This window comes from Dendrobates tinctorius, unplaced genomic scaffold (genome assembly GCF_039654945.1).
Source record: "Dendrobates tinctorius isolate UK_male_01 unplaced genomic scaffold, ASM3965494v1 ptg000162l, whole genome shotgun sequence".
Lineage (NCBI taxonomy): Eukaryota > Metazoa > Chordata > Amphibia > Anura > Dendrobatidae > Dendrobates > Dendrobates tinctorius.
In genome coordinates this window covers 21,627,506-21,649,485 of record NW_027361829.1, presented here as the reverse complement: position 1 = coordinate 21,649,485, position 21,980 = coordinate 21,627,506, and the positions used below count along the sequence as shown (strand labels likewise).

General features: G+C 43.3%; 1 protein-coding gene across 1 annotated transcript in view; it reads left to right on the top strand.

Moving 5' to 3' along the window:
* Window positions 1–21,980, top strand: part of ITGA9 (integrin subunit alpha 9) — a 711,654-nt gene that overhangs the window by 574,732 nt on the left and 114,942 nt on the right. The window contains exon 24 of the mRNA XM_073549890.1: window positions 18,800–18,925. Within this exon, the coding sequence (XP_073405991.1) occupies window positions 18,800–18,925 (126 nt within the window). The remainder of the gene's footprint in view (window positions 1–18,799; window positions 18,926–21,980) is intronic.

Genomic DNA, 21,980 nt, shown 5'->3' with positions numbered 1-21,980 from the left:
CGGGTCAAGAACTGAGTCATCCATCACCTCCTCTTCAAAGTCATTTGCACCTTCCTCTTTACCTTCCTCTGTGTCACCATGTAAGGTGGTATAGTATGCAGGAAGGGGCACCTGAGTTTCGTCAGGGTCAGATTCTGGCTCAATAGACTGCGAGGGCAATGTAGTGCTCTGGGTCAATGTACCAGCAGAATAATCTAGCAGTGGCTGTGCATCAGTGCACTCCATGTCAGATTCATCTTGGACTGGGGAATTCAGGATTTGACTGGATAACCCAGGCATGGTATGTGAAAAGAGCTCCATAGAGTAATCTGAAGTGTCGGCTGCCGCATCCTTCACTTTTGGTGGGGGTGAAGGACTGTTATGCGAGGCTTAGGTCGAAGGAGGCTGACAAAACCCGGGCCCCTGCGGAGTCCCTCAAACTAGGGATAACCCTGTCTGACCCTCAACCCAGGGTTTTTGCTAAAGGTGCAAATGCCTGAGCCTCCAGCCTCTCCTTATCTCCTGCTCAGCCCTAAGCTGAACCCTCCACCCTCCACCCAGTGAGTTGTCAAACCACCAAAACCCACACAGTAATGACAGACAGGGAGAACTCAAACCACACCGCGCCGCAACCACACAGGACAATACTATAATGTGAACAGGGCAAAACAAAGCACAAATATAGGAAGACGAAAAGGTAACAACGGATCATACGACACCAGCTATGAATTTCTCTCTCCAACACCTCCACTCCAGACCGGAACCACTTGGCACAAAACACAAGCTATAATCGGCGACACCCACAGGCCAGCACGACTATTTAAAGACCGTGGGCGTGACCAAACATCCCACCTGATTTCCAGCTAGATTAACCCCAGATAACCTGAGTAAAATCAAGCCGGCGCCACTGAGGCTATAGTGGACGGAGATGGAACTACCGCTGCCTGCCGGACGCTGTGGTGTGAACAGCGTCCAACATGACAGTACCCCGTCTTCTACGAGGGACCCCAGGGCCCTCAAGACTCATAGGACCCGGCTTGTCCGGATGACGGCGGTGAAAGGAACTGACCAGCCGATCCGCATGTATGTCCGAGGCTGGTACCCAAGACCTCTCCTCCGGACCATACCCCCGCCAGTGCACCAAATACTGAAGGGTACGGCGCAGTACTCGAGAGTCCACCACTTTGGAGACTTCAAACTCTAAATCGCCATCCACCATGACTGGAGGTGGCATCGGCGTCGTGTCCACAGAGCCTACCACCTTTTTCAATAAAGACCTGTGAAACACGTTGTGTATCTTGTATACCGCAGGAAGCTCCAACCGAAAAGCAACCGGGTTTATGATGGCAGCAATCTTAAAAGGGCCAATAAACCTTGGACCCAATTTCAATGATGGAATTTTGAGTTTTATGTTTTTAGTAGCTAACCACACCCAATCACCCACACACAGGTCCGGACCTGGCACGCGTCTAGAGTCAGCCACACGTTTGTATCTTGCACTCATGCTCAGCAATCGCTGTTTCACACTCCTCCAGACCGATGATAGTTGAACTCCTAACCGGTCCTCCTCTGGGACGCCCCCAGAGCCCCCCTGATGCAAGGTACAAAATTGAGGATGGTGCCCATAAACACAAAAGAACGGAGACTCTCCCGATGATTCTTGGCGGTGATTATTTAATGCGAACTCGGCCAAGGGAAGGAACGTCGACCACTCCTCTTGGTTGTCAGACACAAAACATCGCAAATACTGCTCCAGATTTTGGTTCATGCGCTCAGTTTGACCATTTGACTGCGGATGAAACGCCGACGAATGAGACAACTTGATCCCCAATCGTGAGCAAAAAGCTTTCCAAAACTTCGCCACAAACTGGGTACCCCTATCAGACACTATGTCCGACGGAACTCCGTGCAGTCTGACCACCTCCTGCACAAAGACCTGAGCCAACGTCTTCGCGTTGGGCAAGGAAGGCAGCGACACAAAATGCGCCATCTTCGAAAATCGATCAACCACCACCAGGATGACCGTGTTCCCCGCCGAGGCAGGCAAGTCTGTGATAAAGTCCATGGAGATTTCTGTCCATGGCCTACTAGGTATCCCCAGAGGCTGTAGAGTGCCAGCAGGACGGGTTCTGGGCGACTTGGCCCTGGCGCACGTGATGCAAGCTGTCACGTAGGAAACCACATCCTGCCGGATTTTTGGCCACCAGAAACGGCGCGATACCAGTTCCAAGGTGCCCCTAACCCCTGGATGACCGGCCAGGACCGAGTCATGGTGTTCCCCCAACACTTTAAGACGAAGATGAAGGGGTACGAACGACTTATTAGCGGGAAGTCCTGGTGGCACCTCCTCCTGGGCCTCGGCAATCTCCGCCTCTACCTCAGTCGTGAGAGCCGAAACCACTACACCTTCCTGGAGGATGGGTACCGGCTCTTCCCGAGGTTCTCCCCCCGGAAAACACCTGGACAAGGCATCTGCCTTGGTGTTTTTCACCCAAGGACGGTAAGTCACCAGAAAGTTAAAACGTGTAAAAAACAATGCCCAGCGAGCCTGCCTGGGAGACAGATGCTTGGCCGACTCCAGATAGAGCAGGTTTTTATGGTCGGTGATGACTGTGACCTGGTGGGCCGCCCCCTCCAAGAAGTGTCGCCATTCCTCAAAAGCCAATTTGATGGCCAACAACTCCCTGTTGCCAATGTCGTAATTCCGTTCGGCCGGCGAAAGCTTCTTGGAGAAGTAGGCGCATGGACGCAAATTGCTCAAGGACGAGCCCTGTGACAGTACTGCCCCCACTCCCACCTCAGACGCATCGACCTCCACGTAAAAGGTTTAGATACGTCCGGTTGCACCAGAATGGGGGCTGAAGCAAAACGGTTCTTCAGAAGCTCAAATGCACGCACCGCATCCTCAGACCAGATAGCGAGATTGGTACCTTTTTTCGTCATGTCCGTGAGCGGTTTGGCTATAGTAGAGAAATTCTTAATAAACTTCCTATAATAGTTGGCAAACCCAAGGAACCGCTGGAGCGCCTTTAGATTACCAGGCCGTTCCCATCGCAGCACCGCTTGCACCTTCGCGGCATCCATTTTAAACCCTGCGGCGGACACAATATATCCCAAAAAAGGCAACTCTTGAACAAAAAATACGCATTTTTCAAGCTTAGCATAGAGCTTATTCTCACGGAGCAGCTGTAACACCTGCCTGACATGCTCTAAATGAGTGTCCTGGTCGCTCGAATAAATAAGGATATCATCCAGGTACACAATCACAAATTTCCCCAGCACATGAGCAAATACATCATTTATGAAATGTTGGAACACAGCAGGCGCGGTTGTCAACCCAAATGGCATAACTAGGCTTTCAAAATGACCCTCAGGGGTATTAAATGCCGTCTTCCACTCATCCCCCTGACAGACCCTTATGAGGTTATATGCCCCCCTGAGGTCAAGTTTGGAAAACCACTTCGCACCAGCCACCTGGTTGAACAAATCAGGGATCAGAGGCATCGGGTAGGGATCACGGACCGTAATCTGGTTTAACTCCCGGAAATCCAGACCCGGGCGTAACCCCCCATCTTTCTTCTTAATAAAGAAAAACCCCGCTGCTACAGGTGAGGATGAAAGCCGGATGTGCCCTTTACTTAAACTCTCCGCAATGTAGTCCTTAAGAGCTTGTCTCTCCGGACCAGAAATACTAAACATCCTCGCCTTTGGCAATTTAGCCCCGGGTTTTAACCTAATTTGACAGTCATAGGCTCGATGTGGAGGTAGTTCTGAGCAACCCCTCTCAGAGAATACGTCCGCAAAATCCAGCAATGCCTCCGGAAGGCTGGACTTCACGGCGGACACACATATGGCCAAGCAATTTTCCTGGCAGAAACTGCTCCACTGGACTATGTCCTGGGTTCTCCAGTCAATCACCGGGTTGTGCTTAGACAACCATGGGAAACCCAGGACTATTTGTGCTGGGAGATTATTGAGTACCTTACATGTAACCCACTCAGAATGTAGGACCCCAATGTGGAGTTTAACCTCAGCTACAAACTCAGTAATCTCCCCCTGTGGGAGGGGAGCGGCATTAATGGTAACCACGCGAATAGGATGAGGGAGTTTTTCGATCTTGAAACCTGCCTTGCGTGCAAACTCCTCATCCATGAGATTGGTGGCTGAACCGCTATCCACAAACACTGATATCGGTAGCTCTCTGCCCGCAATAATAACCCTGGCAGGGAGCATACATTGAGATACCATCATGGAGGATATGCATACGCTCAGTTGGGCCTCCTCCATACCCTCTGAGCTTACCAGTTTTCCGCCGGTGCGACTTTCTTTGGTAGCACAGGACAAGCATTTACATAATGATCTCTTTTACCAGAGTAAAAACATGCTCCATGCTTCCTGAACCCAGGAACGCGACGCTGCACATGTGATACCCCAGCGATTTGCATAGGTTCCGTGGGCTCATCTGCAGCAACCACACTGGCACCCCTGCTTTCCCCCAGAGGCAGCGTCTCCTGCGCCCCTTGACGCAAACGGCGATCAATACGGATAACCAAACTCATGGCAGATTCTAACGATGCAGGAGTCTCATACATCAGGAGGGCCTGTTTAACTCTTTCTGAGACCCCATGAATAAACTGACTCCGCAGCGCTGGGTCGTTCCACTGTGTGTCTACTGCCCAACGGCGAAATTCTGAACAATAGTCTTCCGCCATACGTTCCCCCTGACGGAGGGCGCGGATCTTAGATTCTGCTAAAGCCAATCTGTCGGGGTCATCATAAATGAGCCCGAGTGCTGAAAAAACATTCTCAACCGAATGAAATGTAGCAGAGTTGGCTGGTAAGGAAAACGCCCATGCTTGGGGGTCCCCACTCAGTAATGATAACACCAGACCCACCCGCTGAGCCTCATTACCTGAGGAGACCGGGCGCATGCGAAAGTATAACTTGCAGGCCTCCCGAAAGATGACAAATTTGCTGCGTTCCCCAGAAAATCGTTCAGGCAGCGGAATCTTAGGCTCTGCACCTGCACCAGCAGAAGCCGCTTGTACATTAGCTACAACCAGGCCCTGCTGCTGAACTGCCCCCTTCAACTCGGTGACCTATACGGACAGCGCCGCCAACTGGCGGTTTATGGAAGTCATGGAATCCATGGAAAAATGTTGGGCCGATTATAATGTTATGCGAGGCTTAGGTCGAAGGAGGCTGACAAAACCCGGGCCCCTGCGGAGTCCCTCAAACTAGGGAAAACCCTGTCTGACCCTCAACCCAGGGTTTTTGCTAAAGGTGCAAATGCCTGAGCCTCCAGCCTCTCCTTATCTCCTGCTCAGCCCTAAGCTGAACCCTCCACCCTCCACCCAGTGAGTTGTCAAACCACCAAAACCCACACAGTAATGACAGACAGGGAGAACTCAAACCACACCGCGCCGCAACCACACAGGACAATACTATAATGTGAACAGGACAAAACAAAGCACAAATATAGGAAGACGAAAAGGTAACAACGGATCATACGACACCAGCTATGAATTTCTCTCTCCAACACCTCCACTCCAGACCGGAACCACTTGGCACAAAACACAAGCTATAATCAGCGACACCCACAGGCCAGCACGACTATTTAAAGACCGTGGGCGTGACCAAACATCCCACCTGATTTCCAGCTAGATTAACCCCAGATAACCTGAGTAAAATCAAGCCGGCGCCACTGAGGCTATAGTGGACGGAGATGGAACTACCGCTGCCTGCCGGACGCTGTGGTGTGAACAGCGTCCGACATGACAAGGACACAAGGAAAGGTGTTTTTCCTGACCAGAACCCTGCACTGACGACTCCGTGCTTGCAGGTTTCGAACGTTCAGAAGAGGAGGCAATAGAGCTGGTGGCTGTTTCGGCAATGTACGCCAAAACCTGTTCCTGATGCTCCGGCTTTAAAAGCGGTTTTCCTACTCCAAGAAAAGGTAACCTTACAGGCCTTCTTGGGCCAGACGATGACGCAGGCTCAAAACCTCCTGCCTTAGCTGCTATTGTGCTTTTGCCAGAACCAGCCGATGCACCACCACCATCAGTACCAGCCGCGCCCCCCTGCCCATGTCCGCGGCCTCTTCCACCATACTTCCTCATGTTTGGGAAAATGTACCCAAAATACCAGCAGAGAGATGGTACTGTATGAGGAGCATCCAGCTGTGTAAGGTGTATTAAAAAAATTAAATCTACGTATATTTTTTGTTAGTCACAGACGCTCTCCCAGTATGTATTTGACCGTAATACAACAAGCAGATATACTGTACTGTATCTGAAGTGTACAGCTGGATACGTTTTTTGTGTAACTAACAATCTCTGTATATGTATTTAAAGAGTGTCACACACACCCTCTGTCTCTGTATAGTTTGGACCGTACACAGCCTGTATTCGTCCGTGATCCCAGCTGGTACACGGTACTGTGTGAGGAGCGTACACCGCTATCCGGTGTCTGTATGGAAGATTGTAAATCTCAGGTTATGTTTATACGGAGTGACAAATGCTGTCTCTGTATAGTTTGGACCGTAATCAAACAGCACATATACTAAACTGTTTGCAAAGCCAACAGCTCTATACGGTGTAGGTCTGGAAAACTGGCAAAACGCCTCGGCTTGGTTTTCCAGAGTCGCACGCAGATAGCTTGTATTCGTCCGTGATCCCAGCCGGTACACGGTACTGTGTGAGGAGCGTACACCGCTATACGGTGTGTGAAAAAATAAACGCTTGGTAAATGAGCAGAACAAAATAATAAAAGTTGGAGTGCTTTGAAAAAAGCAGTTTGAACAGCAGTGTGCACACACCAATGCTATCAGGTAGCCTCAAAAGGCAGCCTAATCACCACCAGCGCTGCTGCACACAACTAAAATCCTCCACTTTCACTGCACACTAACTGTGCAGTGAAAAGCGCTAGCAGCAAAAGCTATTTTTTTTCTTTTTCCCTGCCTAACACTCTCCCTATTCAGCATCAGCAGCAGCACCTCTCCCTGTTCTAAGATCAGCAAAAGTAAGATGGCGGTCGGCGGTCACTGCCTTTTATAGCCCCTGTGACGCCACACAAAGCCAGCCAATCACTTCAATGCCCTTCTCTAAAATGGTGGTGGCCGCTGCACATGTCATCGCATTGCCCACAGTGTGCGTTCTCCATCATTGGCTGAAAAAAGGCGCTGGACGCATCATTTGAAACGCGACTTTGGCGTGCGAATCGACGACCTCATGGCCGACCTCACGCTATGGTCCGGTTTCGTTTCATGAAACCCGACTTTGGCGAAAGTCGGTGATTTCTGAATTTGACTGACCCGTTTCGCTCAACTCTAATGATGAGGTTTGCGCACATGTCAGGAGGAACTTTGGTCCACTCCTCTTTGCAGATCTTCTCTAAATCATTAAGATTTTGAGGCTTTCATTTGGCAACTCAGAGCTTCAACTCCCCCCATAAGTTTTCTATGGGATTAAGGTCTGGAGATTGGCTAGGCCACTCCATGACCTTAATGTGCTTCTTTTATAGCCACTGCTTTGTTGCCTTGGCTGTATGTTTTGGGTCATTGTCTTGCTAGAGGTTGTCACTCAGGATTTTACGGTACATTGCTCCATCCATTCTCCCATTGATGCAGTGAAGTAGTCCTGTGCTCTTAGCAGAGAAACAGCCCCCAAACATAATGTTTCCACCTCCATGCTTGACAGTGGGTCAGTGATCTTTGGGTCATAGGCAGCAATTCTCTTTCTTCAAACACGGCGAGTTGCTTTAATGCCAAAGAGCTCAATTTTTGTCTCATTTGACCACAGCACCTTCCTCCAATCACTCACAGAATCATCCTGGTGTTAATTGGCAAACTTCAGACAGGTCTGCACATGTGCCTTCTTGAGCATGGGGACTTTGCGGGCACGGCAGGTTTTAAACCTTTACGGTGCTACCAATGGTTTTCTTGGTGAATGTGGTCCCAGCTACTTTGAGATCATTATCAAATTCCCCCCCATGTCGTTTTAGGCAATCTCTCACCTTCCTCATGATCAAGGATACCCCATGAGGTGAGATTTTGCATGGGGCCCCAGACTGATGTCGATTGACAGTCATTTTGTATTTCTTCCATTACTATTGCACCAACAGTTGTCTCCTTCTCACCCAGCATCTTACTTATGGTTTTGTAGCCCATTTTGTAGCCCAGCTTTGTGTAGGTCTATGATCTTGTCCCTGACTTCCTTATAAAGCTCTTTGGTATTGCCCATGTTGTAGAGGTTAGAGTCTGACTGATTAATTGAGTCTGTGGACAGGAGTCTTTTATAAAGGTGACTATGTAAGACAGCTGTCTTTAATGCAGGTAAAGAGTTGATTAGGAGCTTCTATCTTGTCTATAGGAGCCAGAACTCTTAATGGTTGGTAAGGGATCAAATACTTATTTTTCTCTCCAAAAATGCAAATAAATTTATATATTTTATACAATGTGCTTTTCTGGATTTTATTTTTGATATTCTATCTCTTAATATTAAAATTAAACTACCTTTAAAATTATAGACTATTAATGTCTTTGTCAGTGGGCAAACTTACAAAATCAGCAAGGCATCAAATACGTATTTCCATCACTGTACATATAATGGCTTTCTTGAATTTTGCCTTGCTCTTCTTGGTTACAAAGACTGTCTCACTGGCTTAAGTTGTGATTGTTGAATATCATTTTGCAAACTAGAAAGGTCCAAACAAATATTTTCCATTGATTAGATTGTACCGTTGTCACTCTCCTGACTGCCAAATTGTGACAGTGTGCAATGTGCACATTATCATGTCTTCCCTGTATTCCCCTAGTGGGAATATCAAATAGACCTCTGCTCTTCTCTCAATTCTCTTCCTTTCAGAGAAGTTGAGTGAGACTAGTTAGCATGTAAATCGCATACATGCAGTCACATGACTCCCACTCGCACAGGGAATGCAATTCGGCAGTCTTCAGTCGCACAGAGTGACTGCAGACTTTTCTTCTGAGACCGTACAAGCTCTTTAAAAGGCAGTTTCTTTGAAATTACTTAAAGGAACATTCAAAATATGATCTGAACATAACACAGCTAGCTGGGGAGGAAGCCAAAGAGAAGATACAGACAGGACTGCATTAGATCACAGCTGATTGTTTCTGTTAGGTAAAGCATTTCCCTGCCTGCTTAAAAACAATGTTTGACCTTGCAAAAAGAATTACGGTAGCTACAATCTCATGCTGTCTTGTCTGTATACTCTTTTGCTTCTTCCCCTGCTCGGGATATATAGTATGATTAGACAATGTTTTTGCACGGTGAGACACAGTCATTACACAGTACACAAGAGAACATTTTAAAAATATGCTTTGTTCTTGGGAAAACCCCTTTAAGGCTAGGTCAGAACACATTTCCTAGTTTACTTTTAAGTATATTAGACAATTTGTATTTTTGATGAACAATTTTATTATTGAACAACTACAGTGCTGTCAAAATGATATTGAGCCTGAAACCTAAATACTTAAAGGGAATCTGTCACCCATATTTAGTGAGATCATGTAAAGATATCTCCCTATTGTGCGTCCCATAATGATTCTATGAGGATTTTTTTATTCCCCCTGACCCCGCACCTTTGAGGCATAAATACCTTTTTTATCTTGTTGGAGATGTATGCAAATCGCTGCGCTCCGGTCCAATGGGTGTGGCTTAGTCGCCTTCTCCCCCCTCGGCTTGCTGAACGTAATCTTCATCTGTGAATATCACAGATAACTTTGGTTTCCGCGCTTGCGTATTGCAAAGGCCTCCGGCGCCTGCGCAGTATGCTTTGCCCAACTGTGGGCGAAGCATATTATCGCCACTGTGCATGCGCCGGTATTTTCCAGCGTGGTCTATGCCCCGGAAGTGTGTCCTGCATGTGATGACTTTAAGAAAGTAAAAATAAAGTTTTGTCTTAGGCCTCTTTCACACTTCAGTTTTTTACAATCAGTCACAATTTGCCAGGTTTTGAAAAAACGGATCCTCAATTTTCTTTTGAGGATCCGTTTTTTTCCCCCATTGACTTCCATTAATCGCGGATTGTGACGGATTGCTGTCCGTTGCATCCGTTTTTTTTGAGGATCCGCCAAAAGTTGCTGTCCGTCACCATCCTCAAAGATTTCAAAACGGAGCTTGCAACGTTTTTTTCTCTGGTGGATCTTCCAGACACTCATTTAACCCGAAATTCTTTCCGGGTGCCGGACAAAAAAAAAAATTCTCTCTCTCTCTCTCTGCCAGCGGTTCCTTTAAATTTCCTCATTTTCAGGATCCGTCCGAAAACGGATCTTGTGCCATCCGTTCACATCAGTTGAGAACGGATCCGCTTGTCTGACTTTTTGGCGGATTTGAACTGATGCAAAAAACTGAAGTGTGAAAGAGGCCTTAGGAGAATATTTTATTGTGCAGAATTATTATGCAACTAAATGAAAAACAGTAAATTTTCCTATCTCAAATGTTTATTTCATCTATTAAAGTGACAATAATAACCAAACAACTCAAAATGTACAAAATAAATTTCTAATATTTTTTTAAAAATATTAGTGACCAATATAGCCAGCCTTTTGTTCATTAACCGCAAACGAAGAAAGTGTAGACAGCGTCCATTCTGGGGCGAAGTTTAACAAAAATTAAGTTTTATTCCGCCATAGAAAATACCCCTGGTGGGTCTATTCAAGTACATACATTAAATAAAATGGTGGACTTATATCGTGTGGTAAGCAAACAAGCACCAATCACCACACAGACCAAGCCCACCACTATTAAACATACAATTTATACATATTATGCATAAAACATTCCCAAATATTTGTATATATCAATAACAAACAGTATAATATAACAGATGACAAAAATTCCCTATATATGCTATGAATAACATACCTTGTCTATACCCAATATAAAAATACACCAATTATATGCAAGTATAGTCTTCCTGGAAACCCAGATCCAATTCTAACCTTCCAGTTCATGAATAAACAAAAAGGTTAATAAATTATCAGGCACCAGAGTGTTCCAATTTTTCAGTAAGTCTGCTTTCACATATCAGTTTTTTTACATCAGTCGCAATCTGGCAATTTTTGAAAAAAACGGATCCGGCAAAGGATGCCGCCAAATCTGTTTTTTCTCATAGACTTATATTTGCGATGGATGGCCTCACGTTTCACTGGATCCGTCGGAAATTTTGTGTCCGGCGACCGGAGACGACGGACAAAGTAACGTTTTTTGTCTCCGTCGAAAAATCAGACAGCGAGCAAAGCGGTGCCATCCATCATTTGTTAGAATGGAAGCCTATGGGTGCAGGATCTGTCGTCATCTGTCAAATGATGGATGCCGGCGATGGATCCGTTTTTTTAACTAAGTATGCTCCTGACAGGTTAAAACACCAAAGAAAGAATAAATATATACACATAGAATACATGTATGAGTGTGTGTATATATATATATATATATATATATACTTACATATATATAATAAAATTGAGACATATATACTGTGTGTGTGTGTATATATATATATATATAGTTCATAGATTTCTACATAGCATAATAGCCGCTAAATCAATTGCCGGCTTCAGTAAAATCATTTCCGAACACGACATGATATGACACATGGTTTACATATAGTAAACCATGTCATATCTAAACGATTTATGTATGCCAGTGTTTAATCAATTTAGTAATTTGTGTTAGGAAAAATTTGGAACTCTAGGGGTTAAATTTAAGGCTATAATCGTGGAAAAAATTGCGTGGGCTCCCACGCAATTTTCTCCGCCAGAGAGGGAAAGCCAGTGAGTGAGGGCAGATATTAATAGCCTGGAGAGGGACCATTGTTTTTGACCCCCTGGCTAAAAAAATCAGCCCCCAGCCACCCCAGAAAAGGCGCATCTATAAGATGCTCCTTTTCTGGCACTTAGCCTCTCTATTCCCATGGCCTTTAGTGGTGGCTCATGGGTTAATAATAATGGGTTAATGTCACCTTGCTATGTAAAGGTGACATTAAGCTGGGTTAATAATGGAGAGGTGTAAATAAGACACCTATCCATTATTAACCCTAGAATAGTAAAGGGTTAAAAAAAGACACACATATTAATTAAAAAATATTTTAATGAAATAAATACAAAGTTTTTGACAATTTATTCTGCCAATCCAAAAAAGCCCTTGTTCTGTAATAATAAAATACAATAAAAAAACAACAATATACATACCTCTCTGCCGTTCAGTCAGGTCCCCCGCTGCAATCCATCACAAGGGGTTAACTAGTTTACAACGGGGACTGGTGCTAATGCTACCGGCCCCGCTGTAAACCACTGCAGAATGAATGAATTAATCTCTGCCCAGGTGCCCTGGCTGACCGGAGATGAACTAATAAGCGTGGGAAAGTTTCTGAACTTTTTTCCACGCTGTTAGTTCACCTCAGTTCAGCCAGGAACTCTGCGCAGCTTCACCAACTACCGCTGATGTCACCGAGGCTGCGCGGAGTCCCCAGATGAACCTGAGGTGATCTGACAGCGTGCGAAAAAGTTCAGAAACTTTCCCACGCTATCGAGTTCACTTCAGGTCAGCCAGGAACTACGTCTCTACGTCCTTCTAAAGAACCTAATAACTGTAAAATACAATATTGTTATGCTCCAGGAAGACATCCAGGCCTCTCTTGAACCCCTCGACTGAGTTCACCATCACCACCTCCTCCGGCAAGGAATTCCAGATTCTCACTGCCCTAACAGTAGAGAATTCTTTCTATGTTGGTGGAAAAAACCTCTCCTCCAGACGCAGAGAATGCCCCCTTGTGACCATGGTAATGAAATCGCCCCTCAGTCGTCTTTTTTCTAGACTAAATTATCCTAATTTTGCTAATCTCTATGGGTATTGTAGTTCCCCTATCCCCTTTATTAATTTTGTTACCCTCCTTTGTACTCGCTCTATTTCCGTTATATCCTTCTTCAGCACCGGTGCCCAAAACTACACAGTACTCCATGTGCGGTCTAACCAGGGACTTGTACAGAGGCAGTATAATGCTCTCATCATGTGTATCCAGACCTCTTTTAATGCACCCCATGACCCTGTTTGCCTTGGCAGCCGCTGCCTGGCGATTGCTGCTCCAGGTAAGTTTATCATTAACTAGGATCCCCAAGTCCTTCTCTACAGTTGTGGCCAAAAGTATTGACACCCCTGCAATTCTGTCAGATAATACTCAGTTTCTTCCTGAAAATGATTGCAAACACAAATTCTTTGTTATTATTATCTTCATTTAATTTGTCTTAAATGAAAAAAAAACACAAAAAGAATTGTCCTAAAGCCAAATTGGATATAATTCCACACCAAACATAAAAAAGAGGGTGGACAAAAGTATTGGCACTGTTCGAAAAATCATGTGATGCTTCTCTAATTTGTGTAATTAACAGCACCAGTAACTTACCTGTGGCACCTAACAGGTGTAGGCAATAACTAAATCACACTTGCAGCCAGTTGACATGGATTAAAGTTGGCTCAACCTCTGTCCTGTGTCCTTGTGTGTACCACATTTAGTATGGAGAAAAGAAAGAAGACCAAAGAACTGTCTGAGGACTTGAGAAACCAAATTGTGAGGAAGCATGAGCAATCTCAAGGCTACAAGTCCATCTCCAAAGACCTGAATGTTCCTGTGCCAACCGTGCGCAGTGTCATCAAGAAGTTTAAAGCCCATGGCACTGTGGCTAACCTCCATAGATGTGGACAGAAAAGAAAAATTGACAAGAGATTTCAGAGCAAGATTGTGCGGATGTTGGATAAAGAACCTCGACTAACATCCAAACAAGTTCAAGCTGCCCTGCAGTCCGAGGGTACAACAGTGTCAACACGTACTATCCGTCGGCGTCTGAATGAAAAGGGACTGTATGGTAGGAGACCCAGGAAGACCCCACTTCTTACCCCGAGACATAAAAAAGCCAAGCTGGAGTTTGCCAAAACTTACCTGAAAAAGCCTAAAACGTTTTGGAAGAATGTTCTCTGGTCAGATGAGACAAAAGTAGAGCTTTTTGGGCAAAGGCATCAACATAGAGTTTACAGGAGAAAAAAAGAGGCATTCAAAGAAAAGAACACGGTCCCTACAGTCAAACATGACGGAGGTTCCCTGATGTTTTGGTGTTGCTTTGCTGCCTCTGGCACTGGACTGCTTGACCGTGTGCATGGCATTATGAAGTCTGAAGACTACCAACAAATTTTGCAGCATAATGTAGGGCCCAGTGTGAGAAAGCTGGGTCTCCCTCAGAGGTCATGGGTCTTCCAGCAGGACAATGACCCAAAACACACTTCAAAAAGCACTAGAAAATGGTTTAAGAGGAAGCACTGGAGACTTCTAAGGTGGCCAGCAATGAGTCCAGACCTGAATTCCATAGAACACTTGTGGAGAGATCTAAAAATGGCAGTTTGGAGAAGGCACCCTTCAAATATCAGGGACCTGCAGCAGTTTGCCAAAGAAGAATGGTCTAAAATTCCAGCAGAGCATTGTAAGAAACTCATTGATGGTTACCGGAAGTGGTTGGTCGCAGTTATTTTGGCTAAAGGTTGTGCAACCAAGTATTAGGCTGAGGGTGCCAATACTTTTGTCTGTCCCATTTTTGGAGTTTTGTGTGAAATGATCAATGTTTTGCTTTTTGCTTCATTCTCTTTTGCGTTTTTTCATTTAAGACAAATTAAATGAAGATAATAATACCAAAGAATTTGCGATTGCAATCATTTTCAGGAAGAAACTGAGTATTATCTGACAGAATTGCAGGGGTGTCAATACTTTTGGCCTCAACTATATGTCAGATTTACACAGTGATTTCCCATTCAGTGTGTAATGGTTATGTTGATTCCTTCTTCCTCACCCTCCCTTATTACACAAATACAAATCACCTGATCTGGTTCATCCAATAAGCATTCCAGTTTATAATACAACATGCAATTCCAGAATTGCTGTTTTTTCCCCATTCCCACTTAGAGTAAATAAAAGTTAATGTATAAAATCATATGTACCCCAAAAAGTGACTTGTGAAAATACAACTCATCCTGATAGAAACAAGCCCCCACACTGCTACCTACCATACTTAGAAAAATTAAAAAAATGATTGCTCTTGGAATATAACAAAGAAAAAGAAAAAAATAAATAAAGACGTTTGTTCTTTACGGCCCAACTAGGCCTGGTCCTAAAAGCGAACCTGTCATCAGGTTTTTGTACATAGGCGAAAAGTACTATACATTGATCTTGTTGTCTGCCATGTCAACCTAATTTCTGCACGTGGACTTTAGACATTGGATTACTACTGCTGGAACTTCTTTGTATCTAGCAATATCAGATTTAGACATTACTCTTAGAATTGTATATTGATTGATATTCTTGTTCTGCCCATCCTAAATAAAGTTCATGTTTGAATTAAAAATAAATATTTTCCATTTTAAGAGTCATTGAAAAATTACCAAAGTGGAGTAAAGAATGACATTCTGTAACGAAATGCTTTGGATATGTGCACATGTTTAGGTTTTGCTGTAGTAAATTCTGCCGCAAATCCTGAAGTGTTGGCAGGAAAAATGTTGCTTTAAATACGCATGTTTTTGTCTAATTTTTTACATGCTTTTTTTGCAAAACGCGTAAAAAAATGCAACATGTGCATATAGCCTTATCTATTACTATTACATTCTTTTATTCAGAAGTTTCTTATCACTGGCTACATCAGTTCAGTCTTCAGCATTTGAGTGTGTGAGATTCTTCATTAGGCCGGGCTCACACTTGCGTGAAACTCGCACAAGTCTCGCATCTCAATTCCTGGCACTGCCGCCGGCACTCGGGACAGGAGTGTGCGGCTGCATGTATTTCTATGGAGCTGAACATTCCGGTCCCGAGTGCCGGCGGCAGTGCTGAGTATTGAGACGCAAGACTCGTGTGGGTTTATCGCAAGTGTCACCCCGGCCTTACCTTTTATCTTGCAGCTTTTTCATGGAGACTAGAACGAGATGATCAGAAATCCAGCAATCTTGGGTGCCAGTTTAACAGAATTTTATTGTCTACTTGTTCTAATTTCAGTTATTTCTCTTATGGCTGATTCAGCAAGTCTCGAAAACTTGCAGTAAAAAGCTATACTTTCTACTAGCATTCCAGCTGTCACTAATTGGAGGTGGGGTACAAATCATTAAAATCTGTTTTCATTTCCCATTTTAGTCCCATTGAACTAGAGAATCCTCTTAAGTGTGCGTGTCGGTATGCACAATGTACGCAGATTCATTTGGGAATGTTGCATACTACTATGTGGTGTCAGCTGTATATAATTAATCTCACTTCTCTTATAAGATGAGTCATTAAGTAATAAAAATGGCATGTTTTTACATACTGTTACTCTGCAGCCCACAGATACCGCCAAGATAAGGGGGGTTTTCATTTCAATTTTTTTTGTAGCCTATCTATCTATCCTTATATATAAAGTTTTGTAAAATCATCTCATCTGTCCTTGGCTAGGTTCATATGAGCTATCACATTTAGGGTTAACTATTCGATTATAGCAGCGGCCCGATCCAGTACATGACAAACACCATCAATGCTTAATGTACCTTTTTGAGTATAATAGATGTTTGATCACCATCACTTATCACCTTTGCATTAGTTCCAGATTTAAAAGGTCGCAAACATGGAAATAATGCAATTTAATAGAATGATTCACAATGTCATCTTTATTTCTGTAGTATACCGACTTAAGTACACTGTATTAGAGGCCACAGTAAGACTACGTTCTCCCAAAAAAGTCAGCCGGTAGAAAACTTGCTAATATATTTCACTTTTCTGTTATGACCTTATTTTATCCATGCTTGCAACTACAATATGGGAGATAATGACGATATTAGATAAAAAGCAGTTCACCAAATGAAATGTATTTTACTGACATTAAATAGATCCGATAGCTAATACTGGTTATACAATTTGTGTCTTTGTGTGCTTATTTCAGTATAGTTTTTCTCCTTATAACCATATTCTAGTAAAAATGTTCATGATGTATTCCCACTGGGGTAATAATTCGGAATAGATATTCTATAATAATTCACAGTAATAGTTTTATTTTTTGTTCCTTCATACAGTCATATGTTAAAGTTTGGGCACCCCTATTAATGTTAACCTTTTTTCTTTACAACAATTTTGGTTTTTGCAACAGCTATTTCAGTTACATATATCTAATAACTGATGGACTCAGTTATATTTCTGGATTCAAATGAGGTTTATTGTACTAACAGAAAATGTGCAATCTGCATTTTAACAAAATTTGACCGGTGCAAAAGTATGGGCACCTCAACATAAAAGTGACATTAATATTTCGCAGATCCTCCTTTTGCAAAAATAACAGCCTCTAGTCGCTTCCTGTAGCTATTAATGAGTTCCTGGATCCTGGATGAAGGTATTTGTGACCATTCCTGTTTACAAAACAATTCCAGTTCAGTTAAGTTTGATGGTCGCCGAGCATGGTCAGCCCGCTTCAAATCATCCCACAGATGTTCAATGATATTCAGGTCTGGGGACTGGGATGGCCATTCCAGAACATTGTAATTGTTCCTCTGCATGAATGCCTGAGTAGATTTGGAGCGGTGTTTTGGATCATTGTCTTGCTGAAATATCCATCCCGTGCGTAACTTCAACTTCGTCATTGATTCTTGCACATTATTGTCAAGAATCTGCTGATACTGAGTTGTATCCATGCGACCCTCAACTTTAACAAGATTCCCGGTGCCGGCATTGGCCACACATCCCCAAAGCATGATGGAACCTCCACCAAATTTTACTGTGGGTAGCAAGTGTTTTTCTTGGAATGCTGTGTTTTTTAGCCTCCATGCATAACGCCTTTTTGTATGACCAAACAACTCAATCTTTATTTCATCAGTCCACAGGACCTTCTTCCAAAATGTAACTGGCTAGGCGACTCTTTTTGTGGCGTGCTTGCAGAAACGGCTTCTTTCGCATCACTCTCCCATACAGCTTCTCCTTGTGCAAAGTGCGCTGTATTGTTGACCGATGCACAGTGACACCATCTGCAGCAAGATGATGCTGCAGGTCTTTGGAGGTGGTCTGTGGATTGTCCTTGACTGTTCTCACCATTCTTCTTCTCTGCCTTTCTGATATTTTTCTTGGCCTGCCACTTCTGGGCTTAACAAGAACTGTACCTGTGTTCTTCCATTTCCTTACTATGTTCCTCACAGTGGAAACTGACAGGTTAAATCTCTGAGACAACTTTTTGTATCCTTCCCCTGAAAAGCTATGTTGAATAATCTTTGTTTTCAGATCATTTGAGAGTTGTTTTGAGGAGCCCATGATGCCACTCTTCATAGGAGAATCAACTAGGAGAACTTCTTGCAAGTGGCCACCTCAAATACCTTTTCTCATGATTTGATACACCTGGCTATGAAGTTCAAAGCTCAATGAGGCTACGAAACCAATTTAGTGCTTCAGGAAGTCAGTAAAAAGTAGTTAGGAGTGTTCAAATCAAGAAAATGATAAGGGTGCCCATACTTTTGCACCGGTCAAATTTTGTTTAAATGCAGATTGCACATTTTCTATTAGTACAATAAACCTCATTTGAATCCAGAAATATAACTGAGTCCATCAGTTATTAGATATATGAAACTGAAATAGCTGTTGCAAAAACCAAAATTGTTATAAAGAAAAAAGGTTAACATTAATAGGGGTGCCCAAACTTTAACATATGACTGTATCATCATTAAGGATTTGGTAAGAAGTGGAGAAATGTACGAATAGTTATAGTAAAGCATTGCAATATACCAAGAACACAAACTAAACAATGCAATACATTTCTGTGTAGATTGCCCAAGACAAAGCCAAGTGTACGTTTCACAAAAATCCAGCCCCGTGTGTGATTCCACAGGAAAAGGAAAACATCTTTCACACAATCTTTTCATTCTTCAAAAAATCAGGCCGAAAAGTGTTGGTAAGTGATGTATGTATCTTAGGGAGCATTTGTCTTCATCAGAGGCAGAAAATGTTGTGTAATGTGCAAGTTATAATCAGTTATGTAATTGCAATGCTGTGCACAAATTGTCATCAATCACAGAAGTCCATGCTCGTTGGGGTTCACAATCTAAATTTCTTTTCCATCATACTGTGCATAGATACAAAAACACGGGGGACATTTTTTTTTCTTTGAAGAGTCAATAAATCTACAGTATGATGTTTTTGGAATATGTAAGGAAACTGGAAGGCTATGTGCACACTTTGCGGATTCTGCTGCGTTTCCGCAGTGTTTTTGGCCCTGCGGAAACGCAGCAGTTCCGCAGACATGGTACAGTACCATGTTAGCCTATGGCAATTCAAATCCGCTGTGCTCACGCTGCTTTTTTTTCCGCGCGGTTTTGCTGCGGTTTACAAACTGCAGCATGTCAATTGTTTGTGCGGATTCCGCAGCGGTTTCAGACCTTTAACATAGTAGAGGTGTGAAACCGCAGGCTAATCCACAGGAAAACCGCAGGTCACTTTACCTGCGGTTTTACCTGCGGATCCGCGCTGAAAAACCCGCAGGTGAATCCGCAGCGTGTGCACATAGCCGAATACTCCCAGAAAACCCACATAAACATAGGGAGAACATACAAGCTCTGTGCATATGCTGCCCTTACCCACATATCAGTACTGCAGGACAAGAGTACCGACTACTAACTAACGTGCTGCCCCTGAGTTACTGTGCAGAAATGTTCACCTCTATAGTGGAGGATGGAGAAGAGAAGCTATTTTCTTATTTTTTTTTTTTAATAGTTTTTTTGTCGCTCTATCCACTCCGATTTTCCTATTCATAACCTCTCCTTTTGTAAAATGGATATGCAAGTTGGCCAAACAGCCTCCTAAAAGACATTAGATTCTTACAGAATTCAGGAAATCACAGGCAGCACTGACAGTATTATAGGTATATTAGTCACTTAGGGCTTAAATAGTGACATATCACAAATCAGGCTTTTAGATGACGAACTGCTATCAAGTTTGATGATGTTTCCCCCAAGTGTTTTCATATATATAATCATGCATAGTTGTGGCCCCTATTATTTTAGATGATTGATAGCATGACAGTAGGGCTCATGTATGATAGACCGTATACTGCCATGAGTATTATATGTAACAGTTACACCTTTCCTTTTGTCAAGTCTCCATAGTCCATGGTCTACCACCTGTCTGGTGGCTTCTTCCTTCTGTGAGATCTCAGCCAAAAACACAAAATATTGTCACTGACCCTTGTAATGTCCTTCTATTTTCCAGTGTGTTATCATTGTCTGTAAAGGTTTGGCTTTCACATTTTTAGCTATGTTGTTGACATATGTGATCAGATACAGATTACTACTTGTGTAGTCTAGACTGAGAAGTTTATTATAACCATTTGCATTGAAAACATTACTTTTGAGGTCTACTCATGTACTACTTAGTATAGTACATAAACCAAGGTAGGGAGAAGCAGATCCAATCTCCCATCTCTGTGCAGAGCAGTAATAGATTTATTGTTCTCTTCTTGCTGATAGGAAACGTTCCTTAGCCGGAATAGTTTAGAGTGTCTATGAAAGTATGTATAGACTTAAGTGATAACTGTGCAACATGAGCACAACTTGTGCACTGTGCTTATCCAACTTTAGCTTAACAATACCATAATTGGTTATATTCACAGAGACATAGTAATAGATGTGTGCTGCATTCAGCATAACAGCACTACACTGAGCTGAATAGAGTCTGTACAAATGAAATTAATGAAATCAGCTTAAGTAGAAAATGAATGACGGGTAGGCAAAAGATTATTTAAATATCTAATGTATATGTATTTATATCAGGGTGACAGTCAAAATTGCACTCAGTTGGCTAACTGTAGATATTGCCCAACCTAAGCTAGATAAAATCAATGTGAGCAGGGTCCCATGTCCAGATGGGCTGCATCCAAGAGTTCTTAAGAGGCAGTAAGCTTAACATTAATTGTGGGTAAATTTTTTGATCAAATGGTTAAGAAATAAGATTTTAACTAATAGCCACCACTGTTTTAGTAAGGACAGGAGTTGTCATACTAACCTGATAGGTTTATGAAAAGATGGGTAAATGAGAAAACTAAGGTGTGAACAAAGCGGATTATATCTTAATTATCCAGATGACTATTTTTAGCAAACCAAGAAGAATTGACTTTTTATTTGTATGTTGGCTTTTGGATTTAAGTGTTGATTTCTGGTTGGTCACGAAAGCAGACTTTTGTTTGTGTAAGCCTGTAATATTGACTTGTAAGCTGATATTTTATATAACATAGTGTGCTCTTATCCTTGATGAATAGTGAGGTCTACTGATATGCTAATTATACATTGTCTAGCCCAGATAGTTTGTTGATTTTTAACACTGAGGAGGAAAATCTATGCAAATAGATTACATAAACAAACAAGGCGACTTGGTCATCACCATTCTGTCCCTTATGTGTAAGGCTGGACTGAAGGACACTTGGGTAAATCTAAAAATAGGTTACATGCGTCTGTATAAAGATACTAACACAGAAAGAGAGACAGCCAGATATTTTGCCAAGACTCATCCGTACATCCAAAGGACCAGAGACAGGACAGCAGCCAATATAATGGCACCATCACGAGGGACATGGATTTATCATTCTACAGGAAACAACCTAGGGGTTTTCGGCTCCGGTTGGAAAAATACAGATTTGCTCCACTGACCATCACTGGACCATGGATATGTTTTGAGAAAGCCAGGATTGGGACCCGGTGGTCGCCTGGCTCAATGAAGATGTTCGGAGAAGCCAGGTTGTGACTCTCAGGTCAGCTGGCCTTGTACCAGAATGGACTGTCATCTCCCAACGCTTGTCGTTACCTCCTCTCTGCATGTGTGCCTCAGGTGGGGTTGCGACCCTGGGAGCTCTGAAGTAACATCTGCCATTATCCCGGCGAGTCAGCAGAAGGGTAAGACTGTGTAATGTGCACCATCTTGCTGAGTAGTCTTATGCCCACGTTAAAGGGAGAGCAGTC